This window comes from Enoplosus armatus, chromosome 11 (assembly GCF_043641665.1).
Source record: "Enoplosus armatus isolate fEnoArm2 chromosome 11, fEnoArm2.hap1, whole genome shotgun sequence".
In the NCBI taxonomy this organism is placed as follows: domain Eukaryota; kingdom Metazoa; phylum Chordata; class Actinopteri; order Centrarchiformes; family Enoplosidae; genus Enoplosus; species Enoplosus armatus.
In genome coordinates this window covers 20,063,388-20,078,120 of record NC_092190.1, presented here as the reverse complement: position 1 = coordinate 20,078,120, position 14,733 = coordinate 20,063,388, and the positions used below count along the sequence as shown (strand labels likewise).

General features: G+C 42.4%; 1 protein-coding gene across 1 annotated transcript in view; it reads left to right on the top strand.

Moving 5' to 3' along the window:
• hdac4 (histone deacetylase 4) overlaps nucleotides 1-10,825 on the top strand; it is a 46,433-nt gene extending 35,608 nt beyond the window's left edge. Inside the window, exons 21-25 of the mRNA XM_070914056.1 lie at nucleotides 939-1,057; nucleotides 1,779-1,912; nucleotides 9,562-9,646; nucleotides 9,902-10,043; nucleotides 10,778-10,825. Of these exons, the coding sequence (XP_070770157.1) occupies nucleotides 939-1,057; nucleotides 1,779-1,912; nucleotides 9,562-9,646; nucleotides 9,902-10,043; nucleotides 10,778-10,817 (520 nt within the window). The 3' untranslated portion in view covers nucleotides 10,818-10,825. The remainder of the gene's footprint in view (nucleotides 1-938; nucleotides 1,058-1,778; nucleotides 1,913-9,561; nucleotides 9,647-9,901; nucleotides 10,044-10,777) is intronic.
• Nucleotides 10,826-14,733: the final 3,908 nt, after the last annotated feature.

Below are 14,733 nucleotides of genomic sequence, written 5' to 3'. Positions count from 1 at the left end.
GATGTTTGCTTTGAAAACCATAAAAGGGAGAGAAAAGCCTTTGAATTGAAAAGAATTGAAAATACAGCGACTAATACAGAGCAAAAATGACATGTAGCATCTCCGGCTGGTTACACCATGTACCACAATCATCATCAGAAGGACAGTAAGCTCACTGAACGCATATCTCCATATATATATTTTAACAGTCCTCTTTTACCCATCAGAGGTGGGTAAGGGTTAGTTCACTATGCACTTAGCTTGCCTGTAGCACATTGGTCATTCTTCTTAGTTCATATTTCCCCAACTTACCAATTGTTTGGCAGAAAAGAAAAACGGTGTTTAATATTTTTTAAGGTAGGTGTAGCTTTATCAGATTATGGGACTTGGTTGAAATACTACTTAAAATACCAAAGTCTCACTTCTACAGTTGCCCTAGTGCTTCAGCTCTTGTGGCCCTTGAATCTCCCCGTATGTTTAGCTGTGAATTTCACATCCTTTGACACAGTTACATGAAATGGCAAAAAAAAAAGCAAACTGTTTATATTCACCTGTGGAGCAGCAGTTTCTTGTCTCCGAATATGTATTTCATGTATTTTGGAGCAGTTCATGTTTGGTGGTGGCTCAGCCATCCTGTCATTCAGCCGGTCTAATAAATAGAAGTTACAGCTTCATGAATAACTGTTAATGAAATGCAGCGTGACTTCAGAAAGATGTGACTCAACAGGGCATGTTGGTACGGAGACTAGGAGGACAAGGTTCAACCTCACCAAGCTGTATTTGAGACACTGAATCTTTAAACTACCCCTGCTTCCTGGCCTTCCTGTGGAGGACAGCAAGCCAGAAACCAAATGCACACATGCTCTTGTTGTCAAACAAAGTGTCCTAAATAAAGCCACAATCTCCACCATAAATACATCTTTTTGTTGACGTTATGTTTTTCCTGTTGGTTACTCTAGGACGGTGGTTATGCCCATTGCCAACGAGTTCGCCCCAGACGTGGTTCTGGTATCTTCAGGCTTTGATGCGGTGGACGGACATGCTCCACCCCTGGGAGGATACAAACTGACAGCCAAATGTAAGTGCCGACCACAGCTTCCCAGTTTTTAATTCTCTTTTTTTCTAAACCATTGATAAAAATTCTCAAAAGAACTTTTAATGATGCATAAACACATTTTATTGCAATCTCATTCATATTTTCTCCCTGTGTAATGCAACACAAATTTTAAAGCAGGAAAGAGTGACAGACACACACAGATGCACAAACACACACCTCTGTGTTTATTTTGTGCCTCTGACTTGTGTATTCAGATCGAGCCCTTGGCGTGCCAGCCAAGAGCTTTTCTAAAACCATCCTGCAGATCTCAAAAAAGAGCAGGGGTCTTGGTTGTGAAGGGGGTGGTTTAGAGAGGATTGCAGGAAGAGGGGATATGGGTAGAATTGCGAGGAGAAGAAAGTATGGCTGAATGCACATATTAAAACTCCCCTCCTCCTGAAAGAGAAAGATCAAAGACTGTGACCCAGCCGAAATGCAAAGCTGTATTTATTGAAATTAAACCTGGCTCATATTATGGCTTGTTTTTTGTAACTCTAGTAAATCCACAGTGCTCTCTCTCCCTCTCCTCGATGCAGTTACCCCTTTTTTCATCCATGCTCAAACCCCCTTTTTCTTTCTTTGATCAATATCCAGAAAGGAAGTTTGAACTGCAGTGCTCCCCCATCTCATTCTTTTTCTCCTGCTCTTTCTCCTTCCCTCTCTTTCTCTGCTTTCTCTCTGCTGTCATTTCCTGTGTGTCCAGGCTTTGGCTACCTGACTAGGCAGCTGATGGGTCTGGCAGGCGGTCGGTTGGTGCTTGCCCTGGAGGGGGGTCATGACCTCACGGCCATATGTGATGCCTCCGAAGCCTGCGTCTCCGCTCTGCTTGGCAATGAGGTAAGATGAGAACCGAGAGGAGGAGGGACAAATTACCGTCAAAATATCCTCATAAATTACTATCTAAATAACCTCCAGCAAGGCACTAAGACTGGACTAAATCTATGGCTGCTGTGAGAATAGATAGGGACTGAGGTTTACAATGGCAGCTGCATATAACTGTAATGTTGGATTGTTGGAAGTTCATATTAATGCCGGCAATATAAAATGCAAAGGCAAGTAAGTTGATTTAAAAGTCTGTTATCATTAATTAATGCATTAATGAGCTTTATTAGTATAGTTAGTTTCTATGTTTAAATTGTGTTGAAGTGAACATGAGGGACAGATGAAGAGCGTCTGGTATATTTGTGCGGTCAGTGTGAAGTTTCCATAATGCACTCAACTTGCTTCAAACTTTTAGTCCTGGCTGCATTTCTTTATGCAAGTAACTTTTCCACATTTTGAAAATCAACATGCTACAAATAAGTGTGCATAAAATTCTAATAATATTTTTTTTCCCCTCTGAGGCTTGAAGCCTCCACCTCTTGCCTTGAATATTTACATCTCAGGGAACTGAGATTTTCTATCCCCAGACTGGGTGACTCACATCAATGGTGCTTAAACAAATTTCCTTTTGAATGAACACTCAAGCCAAGATGGTAACAAGAATGACTTAAACCGCCAAACACAGTAAAGGTGTAGCATGATGATTTGAAGGCCCTGTTACACAGATATATTAACACAAAAATACAGGACAAGAGTACTCTTTTGTCTTGGCCAAAGCCGTCTCTCCATGTTATCTTGCGCTCTCTTTACCACTCAGAGAGGAAGTCAACACCACACACACACACACACACACACACACACACACACACATACGCTACACACAGACAGACACGCGCACAAACACGTCAGAGGGAGAGGATTTCCAGGCAGAAGGTTAATTGTGGGAGTGTGTAGGTTGGGCCGTGGAACCGAACAAACATCGGCGCTCTGTGATTCATGGCGCACAACAGAATAGCAACTCCTCAAAGCCGCCCACTCCTTTCTGCCAGTTAATGGAGAGGCTGGAGTGCTTTTTTGGACAGGCTGCTAAGTCTCATTTTCTCCCCCCCAGATTATGCGTCCAAGATATCTCAGTGCTTTTATTTTTAAAGGACTACTGAATTGTGGTAGAGAACAAGGATTATAGCGCTTTATGGGAAGAGAAGAGGGTGTGAGTGTTTGTGTAGAAGAATTTACAGTACAAAGCACACTTGTGTCTCAGCACTAGTGTCTTGTATCCAGATACCGTATGGACAGGCTGCATCTCGAGCCAACTCAGCCAGCTTGTAGTTCATGCCTGGCATCAGAGTGTGTCTCTAAAGTCCACTAGTAATCTGGTGCTGTTTTGTTCACAATCGATTTTATCCCTGACCACTAATGAACAGGACAAAAATACACTTTTAAGCATACAGCCAGAGAGAAGTGGGATGGCTGTTTGGTACCTCGAGTTATTTTTTCATGAGTGTATCTATTGTCTGAAACTCTGTTCTCTGTACTCTGATCTCTCTCCACCCTCAGTGTGTTTTGTAATGCATTCAAAACTGTATTTAGAGTCGTTCCAATTCAGTTCAGTTCAATTCAATGTGAATGGTGGAGTTTCACTGACATGTTTGACACACACACTTTGAAACCTATTTTCTAATTCATTCTTTAGAGAATGTTTTTGTTATTATTTTTTTATTCAGCCTTTGTTTAACCAGGTTTATCCTTTTGAGATCAAGGATCTCTTTTACAAGGGAGACCTTGAAATAATGATGAAGTAAAGAGAGCAAATGTTGTACTTGGTACATTTATCTCAGCCATACAAGCTAAAAGTAAAGTCAGTCAACACCAAGAATGCCTAGTAAATAAGCACCACACCATCAAGAGTGAATATCCAGACTGACATTCTTTCATTAAATTCATTTATTTTGAAAAACTGACGACTCTCATGTATTGCTGCAGACCTAGCCGCAAGAACACCCTGAGCTAAAGTCATCATCTTCTGCCTGGTGAGACATTTAGAACAGTTATACTTGTGTGGGTCTACAGTTCTCATTAGGTGTGTACAGTACCTTACAGAGCATAAAGTGAGACTAGTTTGAGTGCATATGGTCATCATAATGTGGTGTAACAATGTGTTGGTGTTGTTCTAAAATGCAGTCAGTGGCAAACATCTTGGGACAGTTAAGGTTGTAAAGATTGCTGCTCTTGCCATTGTCTTTGTTTTAATATGGCTGAACATCAGTGCTCATGAAGGTCATGTTACACTAACGTGGTATAGATTGTTACATTCTGTCAAATTTATGCCATATGAATGTATTCAAGCCTCTATGAGTATGAAAGTAATCAATTGAATAGGTACTCAAAAAAGTGTAGCTCTGAATCTGAATGTGCCTTGTTGAAGCTGGTATCTGTGCATTGCTAGGCCTCTTGTTCCAGCCGTGCAGACAGCTCGAGCTATAAATGAGTTCTTGGAATCGTAAAAACCTGCATGGCCTTGTTCCATGTGGTTCTTGGAGTCAGAGCAAAACAAACAGAACAATAACATAGGATCACATTAATACAACTCGGTCACTGCGACCATCCAGTCCACCGTCTTGTGGAACATGAAGACACTGACCAGTGCAGACAGATGAACCGCGCAGGAAAGTGATACTGGTCAGACTGGGGCTTAGTTAAAGCACTGTGGAACATGCTGGGAATGATATTAACCCCTGGTTGTGTCTTCTGAAGAGGAGAGCACTGCTACGTACCAAACCTGTCAAAGAAATCATCAGCTCTGTTTGGAGTAAGGTTTTGTATAAGAGAGGAAATGTACAAACTAGAGGCTTAATCTCATAACCTAACTCTGTTTACCTGCACTGTGCCCACCAATGACTCAAAGTTACATAGAGTAACTCTGCCATTACAGCTGGTAAGGATTCAGGAATTCAAGGACACTTCGGCTGGGCGGTTGCTTTTTGCTGTCACGGAGGTTTGTACTCAGGACCAGTTTGAAGGACGCTCGTTACTCACAACACCGCCTTGCTTGCAAAAATAATGAATTGGATCAGGGGGTTTGCTTCTTAGGTTTCAGCAGCCTGCAGAGCACCGGCCTCGGCAGGGGTTTGGAAGAGGTCACTGGATGGGTGCCATAGGGAGCTGAAAATTTGAAAATAGGCAGGAGGCACGGAGCGTCAATTGCCTCAGCCCTGCAGGACACCCCTCTCACCCGAGCACCCGGGGCCCCATCACTGGTACACATCTGAAAATGGTTACCCTCACACCTCTTCCAGCAGGGCCAGTCTGGGCCTTGGGATCAGATAATAAAGGGAAGTGGAGTTATCATTTGAAGTAGGGAGAGAGGAAACTATTGTTATAAAGCTGCTGTACAGAGTGCATTACCTACGCAGGTCTTCAAAGCCTGGAAAGGTATCGAATGGATTTTAATCACATGCAGTTTTTTTTGAAAGCGCTTGAGAGTTGTACCTAGAGTATTGTCCAAAAATATTTGTCAGATATTGTCATTATTTATCCATTTTATTTTAGAATGCAACATGCTTCACATTGAACACCAACCATGGTCTCAAGTGAACTTCTGAATTAAACCTGTACAGTATACAAGTCATATCATGAGAGCAGCCTGAGAGAAAGAGTTCTACAGGATGCCTCATTAGCAGATGATGGCTTTGATAAAGTGATGAACAGCACAAATGTAGATGCTGTTGACTTGTTAAGTATGGCGTTCTCATGACTTGCACCGGTTGGCTCTTTGGCGGCAAGTGATGTCAGCTGTTGGAACAAAGGCAGATCTTTCAGTTGTGTGGAGCTTTGATAACTGATAGCTAAGAAAAAATCAGAGCCTAAAATGTCCCTGATCAGATCAAAATGGCAGGAAGCAAGTGTTTTTATCATAATCTCAGCGAAGGTCTCTGTAATGGACTTGGAATGTAGCTGGAAAACGTCAGTGAGGGATTGAGCCAGAGGGAGAGATAAAAGGCCTGGCGTTTTTTTTGTTTTTCTTCATTTGTTGACAAGGTCCGACAATGGCCTCGAATGGCAAATGGAATCAGAGGAAGAAACAGAAGATTACATTAAATTTGAGGTCTAAGTCGGCCCTGTAGCCTCACTAACCAGGTTCAGCAACACGTAGCCAACAGTCAGATTCATTTTGGACTTGTTTGAATGTGTCCACTGAGTGGGTTATTTCTAGAGGATATATTTTAGTTTTTTGTGTGTGTGTGTGTGTGTGTGTGTTGGCTGAGTGTGAATGGAGCGAATGAGTAGGCCCAGGCATGGGACCACAGCTGGATTAGCTGGTCAGCTGTGCTTTTGTTTATGAAGCTTCAAACTGCCTGAGGGTTTGTATTGTCTGCGAGTGTCCAGAGCCCAAGACGTCACCATAACTATCTAACTATAGCATACAGTGTACTGTAGCATTAACCATAAAATATGGGTTGAATGAAGCTGTATATGCCAGTAAGTCTGTTGTTCTGCCAGTTTGGTGTATCTTATATTCCCTAAAGGGCAAAATAAATAGTTAAGAAATCACACATGGGTAATTTTATTTATTATATAAGTAGTGCTTTTATTGTGTTGCAGTCTAAAAAGGCAGATTTTGGCAGCCTTCACACTGGAGCCAAAACATCTTAAAGTTGTTCCTTATATCCTCTTCACCTCCTGTGTTGCTTGTACTTCCAGTGTTTTACTGCTTGCTAGTGTGAGAAATATATCTGTGCTTTTATTGGCAGGTTAAGACGAGCTTTTGCTATAATGAGCATTAGGTTTCCTTTGAAAGCAGCTCAAATTAGCTGGGAAAGAGAGGGATGAAAATTGCTGAATGGACTTTACAGGCTCTTTTATTCACCCCCACCACTGTAGTGCGTAATCGTGAAGTCTTTTTAGTTAAATAGCTTATGAATGATGCATTGGCAACTACACTAGTCAACTCTGAACTCGGGACTAATTGATGATTGCTCGCAAACAGATGTTGGCCCAGCTCGAACCACGGTTGTTAGCAATTATTTGATAAACAACAGGCTAATATGCTAATTGTTACCAGCTGTCAATGAGGTTATTCAGTGTGTTTACACTCCAGTTACAGTAAGATGCTCGACTTCACCTGTCCCCCCTTGGGCCTGACTATTCACCACCACCCCCCAGACTACAAGGCAAACCTACACCCTTTTCCGAAAAGGTTGCCTGCTTTGCACAATACACATCATTACCTCGTTCAGTTAGCATAACATAATCAACCGGTTTTAGTGACCGCCAACATATGCACAGGGACACAACAGTAAACAATGGATGCCTTGTGCACTTTTCTTTTGCTGAACAAGTGGATTTCCTCCTCTTTCCACTGTTTTGGTTTCAGCCTCCCTCAGGAATGTTTTTACCGGGGCACATTCCTCACTCCCGGCTCATAGCTTTCCATGGTGTCTCAGTTTTGTTGGCTGGGACTTAGTGCGCCGGACGGCTCTGTCACACAGAGAAATAGACTTCTTCAGGATATCAGTCCACATGGTGACAGCAAACTATTCTTAAAGGGCATTTCTCTCTCGCTCTCTCTCAAGGACTGCAGCACATCTGATGGTATGGAGATGGAGTAGTGCAGGTCAGCCAGGACCACAAACTCAAATAAACAGAAACGTCGCTATGGATGATGTGTGCAGACAAATGTGTGCTTGTATATAGTGCACACGCATGTCTGTGTGTGTGAATGTGTGTGTTTGCCATACCTGCCAGGTGGGGGCCCCCTGGAGTACCCTGACAAGAGCCATTAAAGTTTATAAGCGTGAGGCCCATCTGTCAGTCAAGCTGACAGGCTGCCCCCGTCCAACTCTGCTCTGAGGTGAACCCCACGAAACCCCAGAGAACCCCTGACCCTGCGCTGACAGGGAGCTGGGTTAGTCTGGACTAGGCAGGGCTGAACTGGGACTGGTTAGGCTTATGGTGAAAAGTTAGCGGCTGTGGCCTGCAGGTTGGAGAAGTACGTTTTTGACTGAAGGATTGATGGTTGGAGTCCTAAGACTAGCTGGGGAAATTTGGGGATGGGAGGGATGAATAACTGATGAATAATAACTGCTGTGTCTCCCCTCTGCCACAATTGAAGTCCTGTGTTACAAAAACTCAAGGGGCTGCGTTGGTGTGGGCGTTTTGCTTCACAATCATGAGGTAAACAGTAGAACTAGACCATCACTTGAGAAATAGAATTGTTGTAGAGCATTCATCTGCACGCTATAGAAGAAACTACCACTTTTATGTTGATGGAGCAGCAGTTGAGGGCTTACCTCTTGCTTCCTGATTGGAACTGTTGCAATGTAAAATAATAAGGTTGGGTTTGAGTGATTACATGGATAAACTATTGAACTGTAGAGGGGTTGATGTACAGGTTGCCTGTCATGTCTTTATAGCACATGAGACAATTAAGCCCACTCCTCTCTCTGACATTTTTGTATGTTGCTCTAGAGTGTCAGCCTAACAGCAAATAACCCAATGTAAATATTCATGCACAAACTGCATGTATATGTCTGTGTGCACGCACCTCTGTCTGTTCCTGTGTGCATGATGTAGCCTGTCGTGCCACAGCAGGATTAAAGTATCCTTCTCCCCAGACTGCCTCTTCCCTCGGCCCCCGTGAACCCCTCCCACACACTATTTGTTTTAATTAAAAGAAAACTTCCAGCCGGGGCCAAGCAAGACCGAGCGACAAAGACTTTTTCCTCTTCTCTCTGGCATTCTGCTCCCAAACTGCAGGCCAAACCTCTTTTTTATTTTTCTCTATGCCTAAATTTACATGTTTCTCAGTTGGTCCTTTATTTCGTTGGGGTTATGATAGAGCAGAAAAAGGGATGCATGTCGTCTGTGTTGGAATGTGGAGCTGAATGGGCCTGTTTGACAAAATGGGATGAGAAAGTGTCGTATGTGCAGTCGGCCAAAGGGGAAATTGAATCATTCCGGGTTGGGAAGGCCCGCCGGGGAATAGCCCTGTTTCCTCTGAGTTGTGGCTTGGAGAGTTTCATAGGTTTAGCTGTGCTCCCTGAGGTGTGTGTGTGTGTGTGTGTGTGTGTGTGTGTGTGTGTGTGTGTGTGTGTGTGTGTGTGTTTGTGTGAGCAAGCAGTTTCCATGTGTGTGCATCTGCGTACTCTAGTATGTGTCCTTAGAGTGGGACACAGTACAAAGCGCACATTGTAGTTTGTGTCAAAGAGTAGCGAAGCTCTCGGTGAGTGGGAGGAGGTGTGCATCTGCAGGCCTATTTTCTATTGTGTCAGCACCTCGAGCTCGTTCCCCACCTCTTGGAGTGATTCAACACGGGGCTGTGGTCCACATTCAAAAGTGATCCTTTAAACAAGGAGGGAACCGCATTAGTTCAAGTGAGGTTTCTGAACACCTGTCAGTCACATTCATAAAAATACATATCCAGTCGCACCCACTATATCGAAAACATGCCTTGAGACGTTTAATGCACTTAGCCGATGTTCCCAGTTCAGTACCAATGCCACCAGTGCCAAGTTGTCTGCCCTGCAGCAGTTGCATTTCAGCAAGTGTCTTAAGTGTCTTAAATAATCTCAAAGACGTGGCCAGTGGTCAAATCATGCAGCGCCGGGGTTTTTTTTAAGCTTTTTTAAGAGGAAGTGTTTGATGTTATTTTCTGTTCGTTTCAGTTGGACCCCATTCCTGACGAGGTACTGCAGCAGAGACCGAATGCCAACGCTGTCCAGTCTATGGAGAAAGTTCTTGAAATTCACAGTGAGTGAATTATTTACACCTCGACATAACATGCATAAGCATCTATGTGATGTATCCCACTGACTGATATTTGGTTTAAGTGAGTTTAGTTTGACGACAATTTTGATATTTTGAGCATCTGTAAATATTACAATCATTAATATAAAAAAAGCTCAGTAAAACTAGTCCACGTGTAAAACCTGTAGAGCCGCAAACATCAAATCTCTCAGCAATGTGCACAGAATTAGACTTTGACCCTGTCCTGGTCTTTTGTAGGTAAATACTGGCGCTCACTGCAACGCTCCGCCTCCACACTCGGTTGCTCGCTGAGCGAAGTCCTTCGGCGTGACGCAGAGGAAGCTGAGACTGTCTCCGCTATGGCCTCATTGTCTGTCGCCAACAAGCACATTGGAAAGAGGTAAATGGTGTTGCTGTATGTGTAGTAGTTCTCTATGACTGTACGTTTAAAGGAATAGTAAACATTTTGTGAAATCCGCGTATTAGTTTTTTTGCCGTGAATTAGATGGAGCCTCCGCTGGTTGCCTGGCAACATCACGGTGACAACACACTGCATTCCTTACACTTAACTCATAATATGTTAATTAGTGAACGTTAGCTGGTAGGATGCATTTTGTTACCTTAATTCGGCCAGAGTCAGGCTAGCTGTTTCCCTCTGTTTCCAGTCTTTGTGCTAAGCTAAGCTAAACAGCTGCTGGCAGTAGCTTCACATTTACTGTACAGACATGAGAGCGGTATCAGTCTTCTCATCTCACTCTCTTCAAGAAAGCAAATAAGCGTACAAGTGTCTTGTCACAATAAAAAAATAACATTGAATCGTATGACTTACATGTAATGTGAAAGGTGATGGCGCCACAGATAGTTAACACCTAACTCTGCAGCTCTTTGTCTCTTCAAGCTCTTTGTTTTGGTTTGATGGCCTACAAGTGACTGTGTACTAAGTATTACATGAGCTGAATTAAGTGTCCATTCAAGAACCTCGTGCTGCCTCTTACTATCTTTCTTCGGTACTATGGTTACTGTACTATTGTTGTATGCAAGTGACTTCTTTATAATAGCATGTACAGTCCATAAAGTATACAGTCATGGTACTGTACACACATAATATTACAACAGTTATTATCTGTTCCTCAGGGCTGAAGAGGAACCAATGGAAGAGGAAGCTCCTATGTAAAGACTCATCCCTAGCCTTTGACCACTCAGACCAGTCCTCATCTTTGACAGTGTCCTCATCCAGCCAGTGTCAATTTCAATGCCTCTCCCATGTCTCGCCCCTGCCATATCAAGCTGGCATCTTATTATGGGAGAGAACAAGCAGAGCTGACGAGAGTGGCGCTCAAAGGAAAACGGAACACTGAAGAAGAGCGATGCATTCGCTGATCAGCAGTGCACAGACTGATCAGCGTAAATGTGTTGCATTGTCTCTTCAAGACCTTGGATATAAGAGGATGGGCCCGGCCATCCCACAATGACAGCCTCGAGTGCCAGTGCTTTTAAAACACTAGACAAGATGTACTTTTTGAATGCCAGTCGGAACCATACGCAGACGATCTGTAGTCATCTTCTTTTCTTATGATTCTGTGCTTTATCTTCATCGTCTCACTTTCATGGAAAACCACCAGAGATAATGTGATTGTGATTCTGCACTACGGATGAGTCATTCCTGCTCTTTTAAGATATCCGGATGAATCGAACAAAGCGGTCGACTTTCTTCAAGGTGGTTGAAACGATGAGAAAAGTCAGCAGGTGTTCTGATTTCAAAATGACTGACAGTGAAAGACTGTGTGCCCGTGCCTTTTTTTTTTTTTTTTCAAACCTGGTGGATTTTTCATTGAACTCTACTGAAAGAGCTTTGCCTTAAAAAACAGGTTTGGGAAACAAGGCCTCTTCTCCCCAACACCCTTAAGCATTTCTATCCTGGCAAGACATCCACTGCCTGCATGTTGTTGGCACATAGACTGGTGGACCTTGGCATGTTTACCTATAATTCTCTGCAAGCAGCCTGCTGTCTCTCCCTGCCCCTTCATCTTTCTTTCTCCCCCCTTATTTTGAATCATCTCAGTTTAGAAGGTAGTTCCCAGCCACAAGTTGGAGGTGGTTCAGTTTAAAAGGAAGTTAAAGGTGTATGTATCAGACACAGTCCCGTAGCCAGAGGACCGGGAGAGGTGGGGTGTAACGTGACAGAAAAAACAACCATACACATAGTATACCTTAATGCTGATAGGCATCAGCATTAGGTAGCAGGCACTGTACCAGAAACTGTATATAGTAGTTAGACAATAGCAAAGCCGAAGCATGATGGACCTTCATCTCTGTTGAGTCATTTTCACATTAGAATCTGTCTCACTTTTTGCAGAGTAATGAGGGATAGAGAGAGATTAATCTCATATGGGCCAATTTGTTGAAGCAACCCTCTCTTTAAGACAACTGTATCTCCGTGGTAACAATGACCATACCACCTGGGATTTTCCAGAGGGGTGTTCTGGGGCCGCACAGGCGCTCACAGCTGGTTTAACATCTCCAGCCCCTTGTTAAGCACATCTGCTCCCCAAATGTCAGGTGCTGTGAGGCAGGTGTGTGTACATCTGTTAATAGACGGTGAAGCACAAGCTGCTCTTTATAAATATTCAAGCGTGTACACATTTTTATAGTTTTTTTTTTGTCTTTATTAATCGACCTTTTCTCTCGACCAGTGCTACAGGCAGTGTGATAAGCCCATGCGTAATGAACATCCTTGCAACTGTGAATAGCACATGTAGCTCAGATTCTGCCCCGGAGTCTGAATCCTCCTGTGAGGTTTGGTTTCAAAAACATTTTATTCATTCTGAATAAATATCTTAATATTTAAGAAGACAGAAGTCAAAGATTGGTTAGTTTAATTTTGCTCTCAGCTGAATGAAGTTGGATTCTTTGCTGACTTAACTTAAACTTAACTGGCTATCAGAGCCCAGCACTACTAGCCAGACCATTCAACACACCAGCCACCAGCATAGTTGTAGTATTTTATGTCTGAAGAAACAGTCACAGAAGTTAACTTCCTGTCTGTAACCATCCTTCCAACTTGTGTGTGGCACCTCCCACCTTTGTTTTTGTTTTTTCTACAGACTAATCACATTTAATGTATTTTTTCAGTGAACAGGAACCAGAGTGCTGTGGTGTTTACTGTTGTTTACTGTACATAGGACATAGATTTCCTGATTATTCCTGCCACACACATTTGTCAGTGACTACTCATCTTCATTCTTTTCTACTTTTCAATGTGTTGTCCTGTTGTTTTGTTCATGTTTGTTCACGTCCCCCCCTCTCTAGTCTCTCTGTTACATTGTAAAGCTGACACAGATTCTGGTTTTAGTGGACATTACATGACTATGTTTTCTGGATTCAGGGTTTTTGTGGGAGGGTTGGGATGCAAATGTTTCTACTTTGTATAATGATGGACAATTGTGTATTTACTGTCTGTTCATAGTAGATTTATATATGAAAAGAAATGAGTATATTATATATATATATATATCTATACATAATGAAATACTATGATCTTGTTTTTGAAGTTGGTATTGAAAGTGATACTTTTTCATGGGTCTTACATACAGTCTGCCCTTTTTAGGGTGTCACTGAAGGCACCACTAACTGTCCTGAGAAGCATTTTACTGGTTTGTATTTTGGTCTTTCAACACTGACGACTAGTTTTTGGCTTTATTCATCCCATTGGTACCATAACACTGTTCCACTAGTTGTGCTATTGTCCTCCGCTCATCCTCACTTATTCATGCACATATTCGTCCTATTCCACACTTCTTTTGATTTTATGTGTATAGAGGTTTTTGTAGAAAAACACACATTTGGGCTGGTACTTAAAAAGTTTCAGTATTTTAAGAAACGTGAGACTAAAATTCAAAATGTGGATTCTGCACATCTCAAAAATGACCAAAGTTGTGATCTGTTTTTTCACCTTTATAAAAGTTTACAAGTTCGCCCTCTAATAACAAGAAAAAACCCAAGAAAAATGAGATGGGTGGATTTGAATTGGAACATGGCCATGCTATCTCTCTGATGAGCCCTACAAATTATTTCACATGAGCATCACTTATTTCCTTATCTGGCCAAATGTCTTTAGTTTTAATTTAACATTCCCTTAAATTCATCTAGTTGACATGTGTAATCACGTTCATGAACGAAGTGATGCCTCTGGGTTTCAGGGTGGCCTGTTGTTTAACAAGACTGTCCGGGATCCAAAAGATTGCCGGTGTTTGATCCCTGCAGCAGCCCACGTCTTTCTGTCCTCACAGAACACCAAGACTCTTCTCCTGGCTTCTCCTGTTCTAGGACCAATTATTTTGAACAATATCTATGTCTCACAGGAACATCTATATAAGAATATATCTGATTACATTACCACGTGCTGATTGAAATGTTCTAAAATCTCAATCAGACTTGTAAGAAGCAGTACATTTTCTCATTTTGACTGAATGTATCTGACCTCTACTGGCAGAGTGATGCTGCAGAAGCATCTAATGTCTCATGTCCCTAAATCAATCTCCATGGTATTCTTTTCCATAGCTTATGCAGATGGCCAGAGAGGTCAAAGTTATGTCATGCTCGTTGTCATCTGCCACTTTGTACATTTACAAGAACGAAGGAAAATGTGTGGACATGAATCTGAATCAGTGCTAGCAGTAAATTGTATGCCATGAAGTAGCTTTTACACTGAGTACCCAAGAGATAACTGAGGTCTAAGCATTTGTAGAAGGGCATCACATTTTTAGTTTTATTAAATATCCTCAACTCATAGTCATGTTTAAGATATGAGATTTTTCTGTACATTCCCTTTATACCAGACATCAAACATCACTCTATCTATCTCCTGTATGTTTTGTAACTTTGGGAAGATTTGTTTCCAGGACCATATTCACATCTTTGCGACTCTTCATGCATACAGAGGTATTTGTGGTTGGAATATCAAAATGCATATCGTCATGCTATCCTGAACATCACTTTGACTTGGATACGCTGACACCTCTGTGCATGTACACACACTTGATGAGATGCTTTTCGGCAACCCAGCCCAGAACATTCCCAGAACCTTTTGC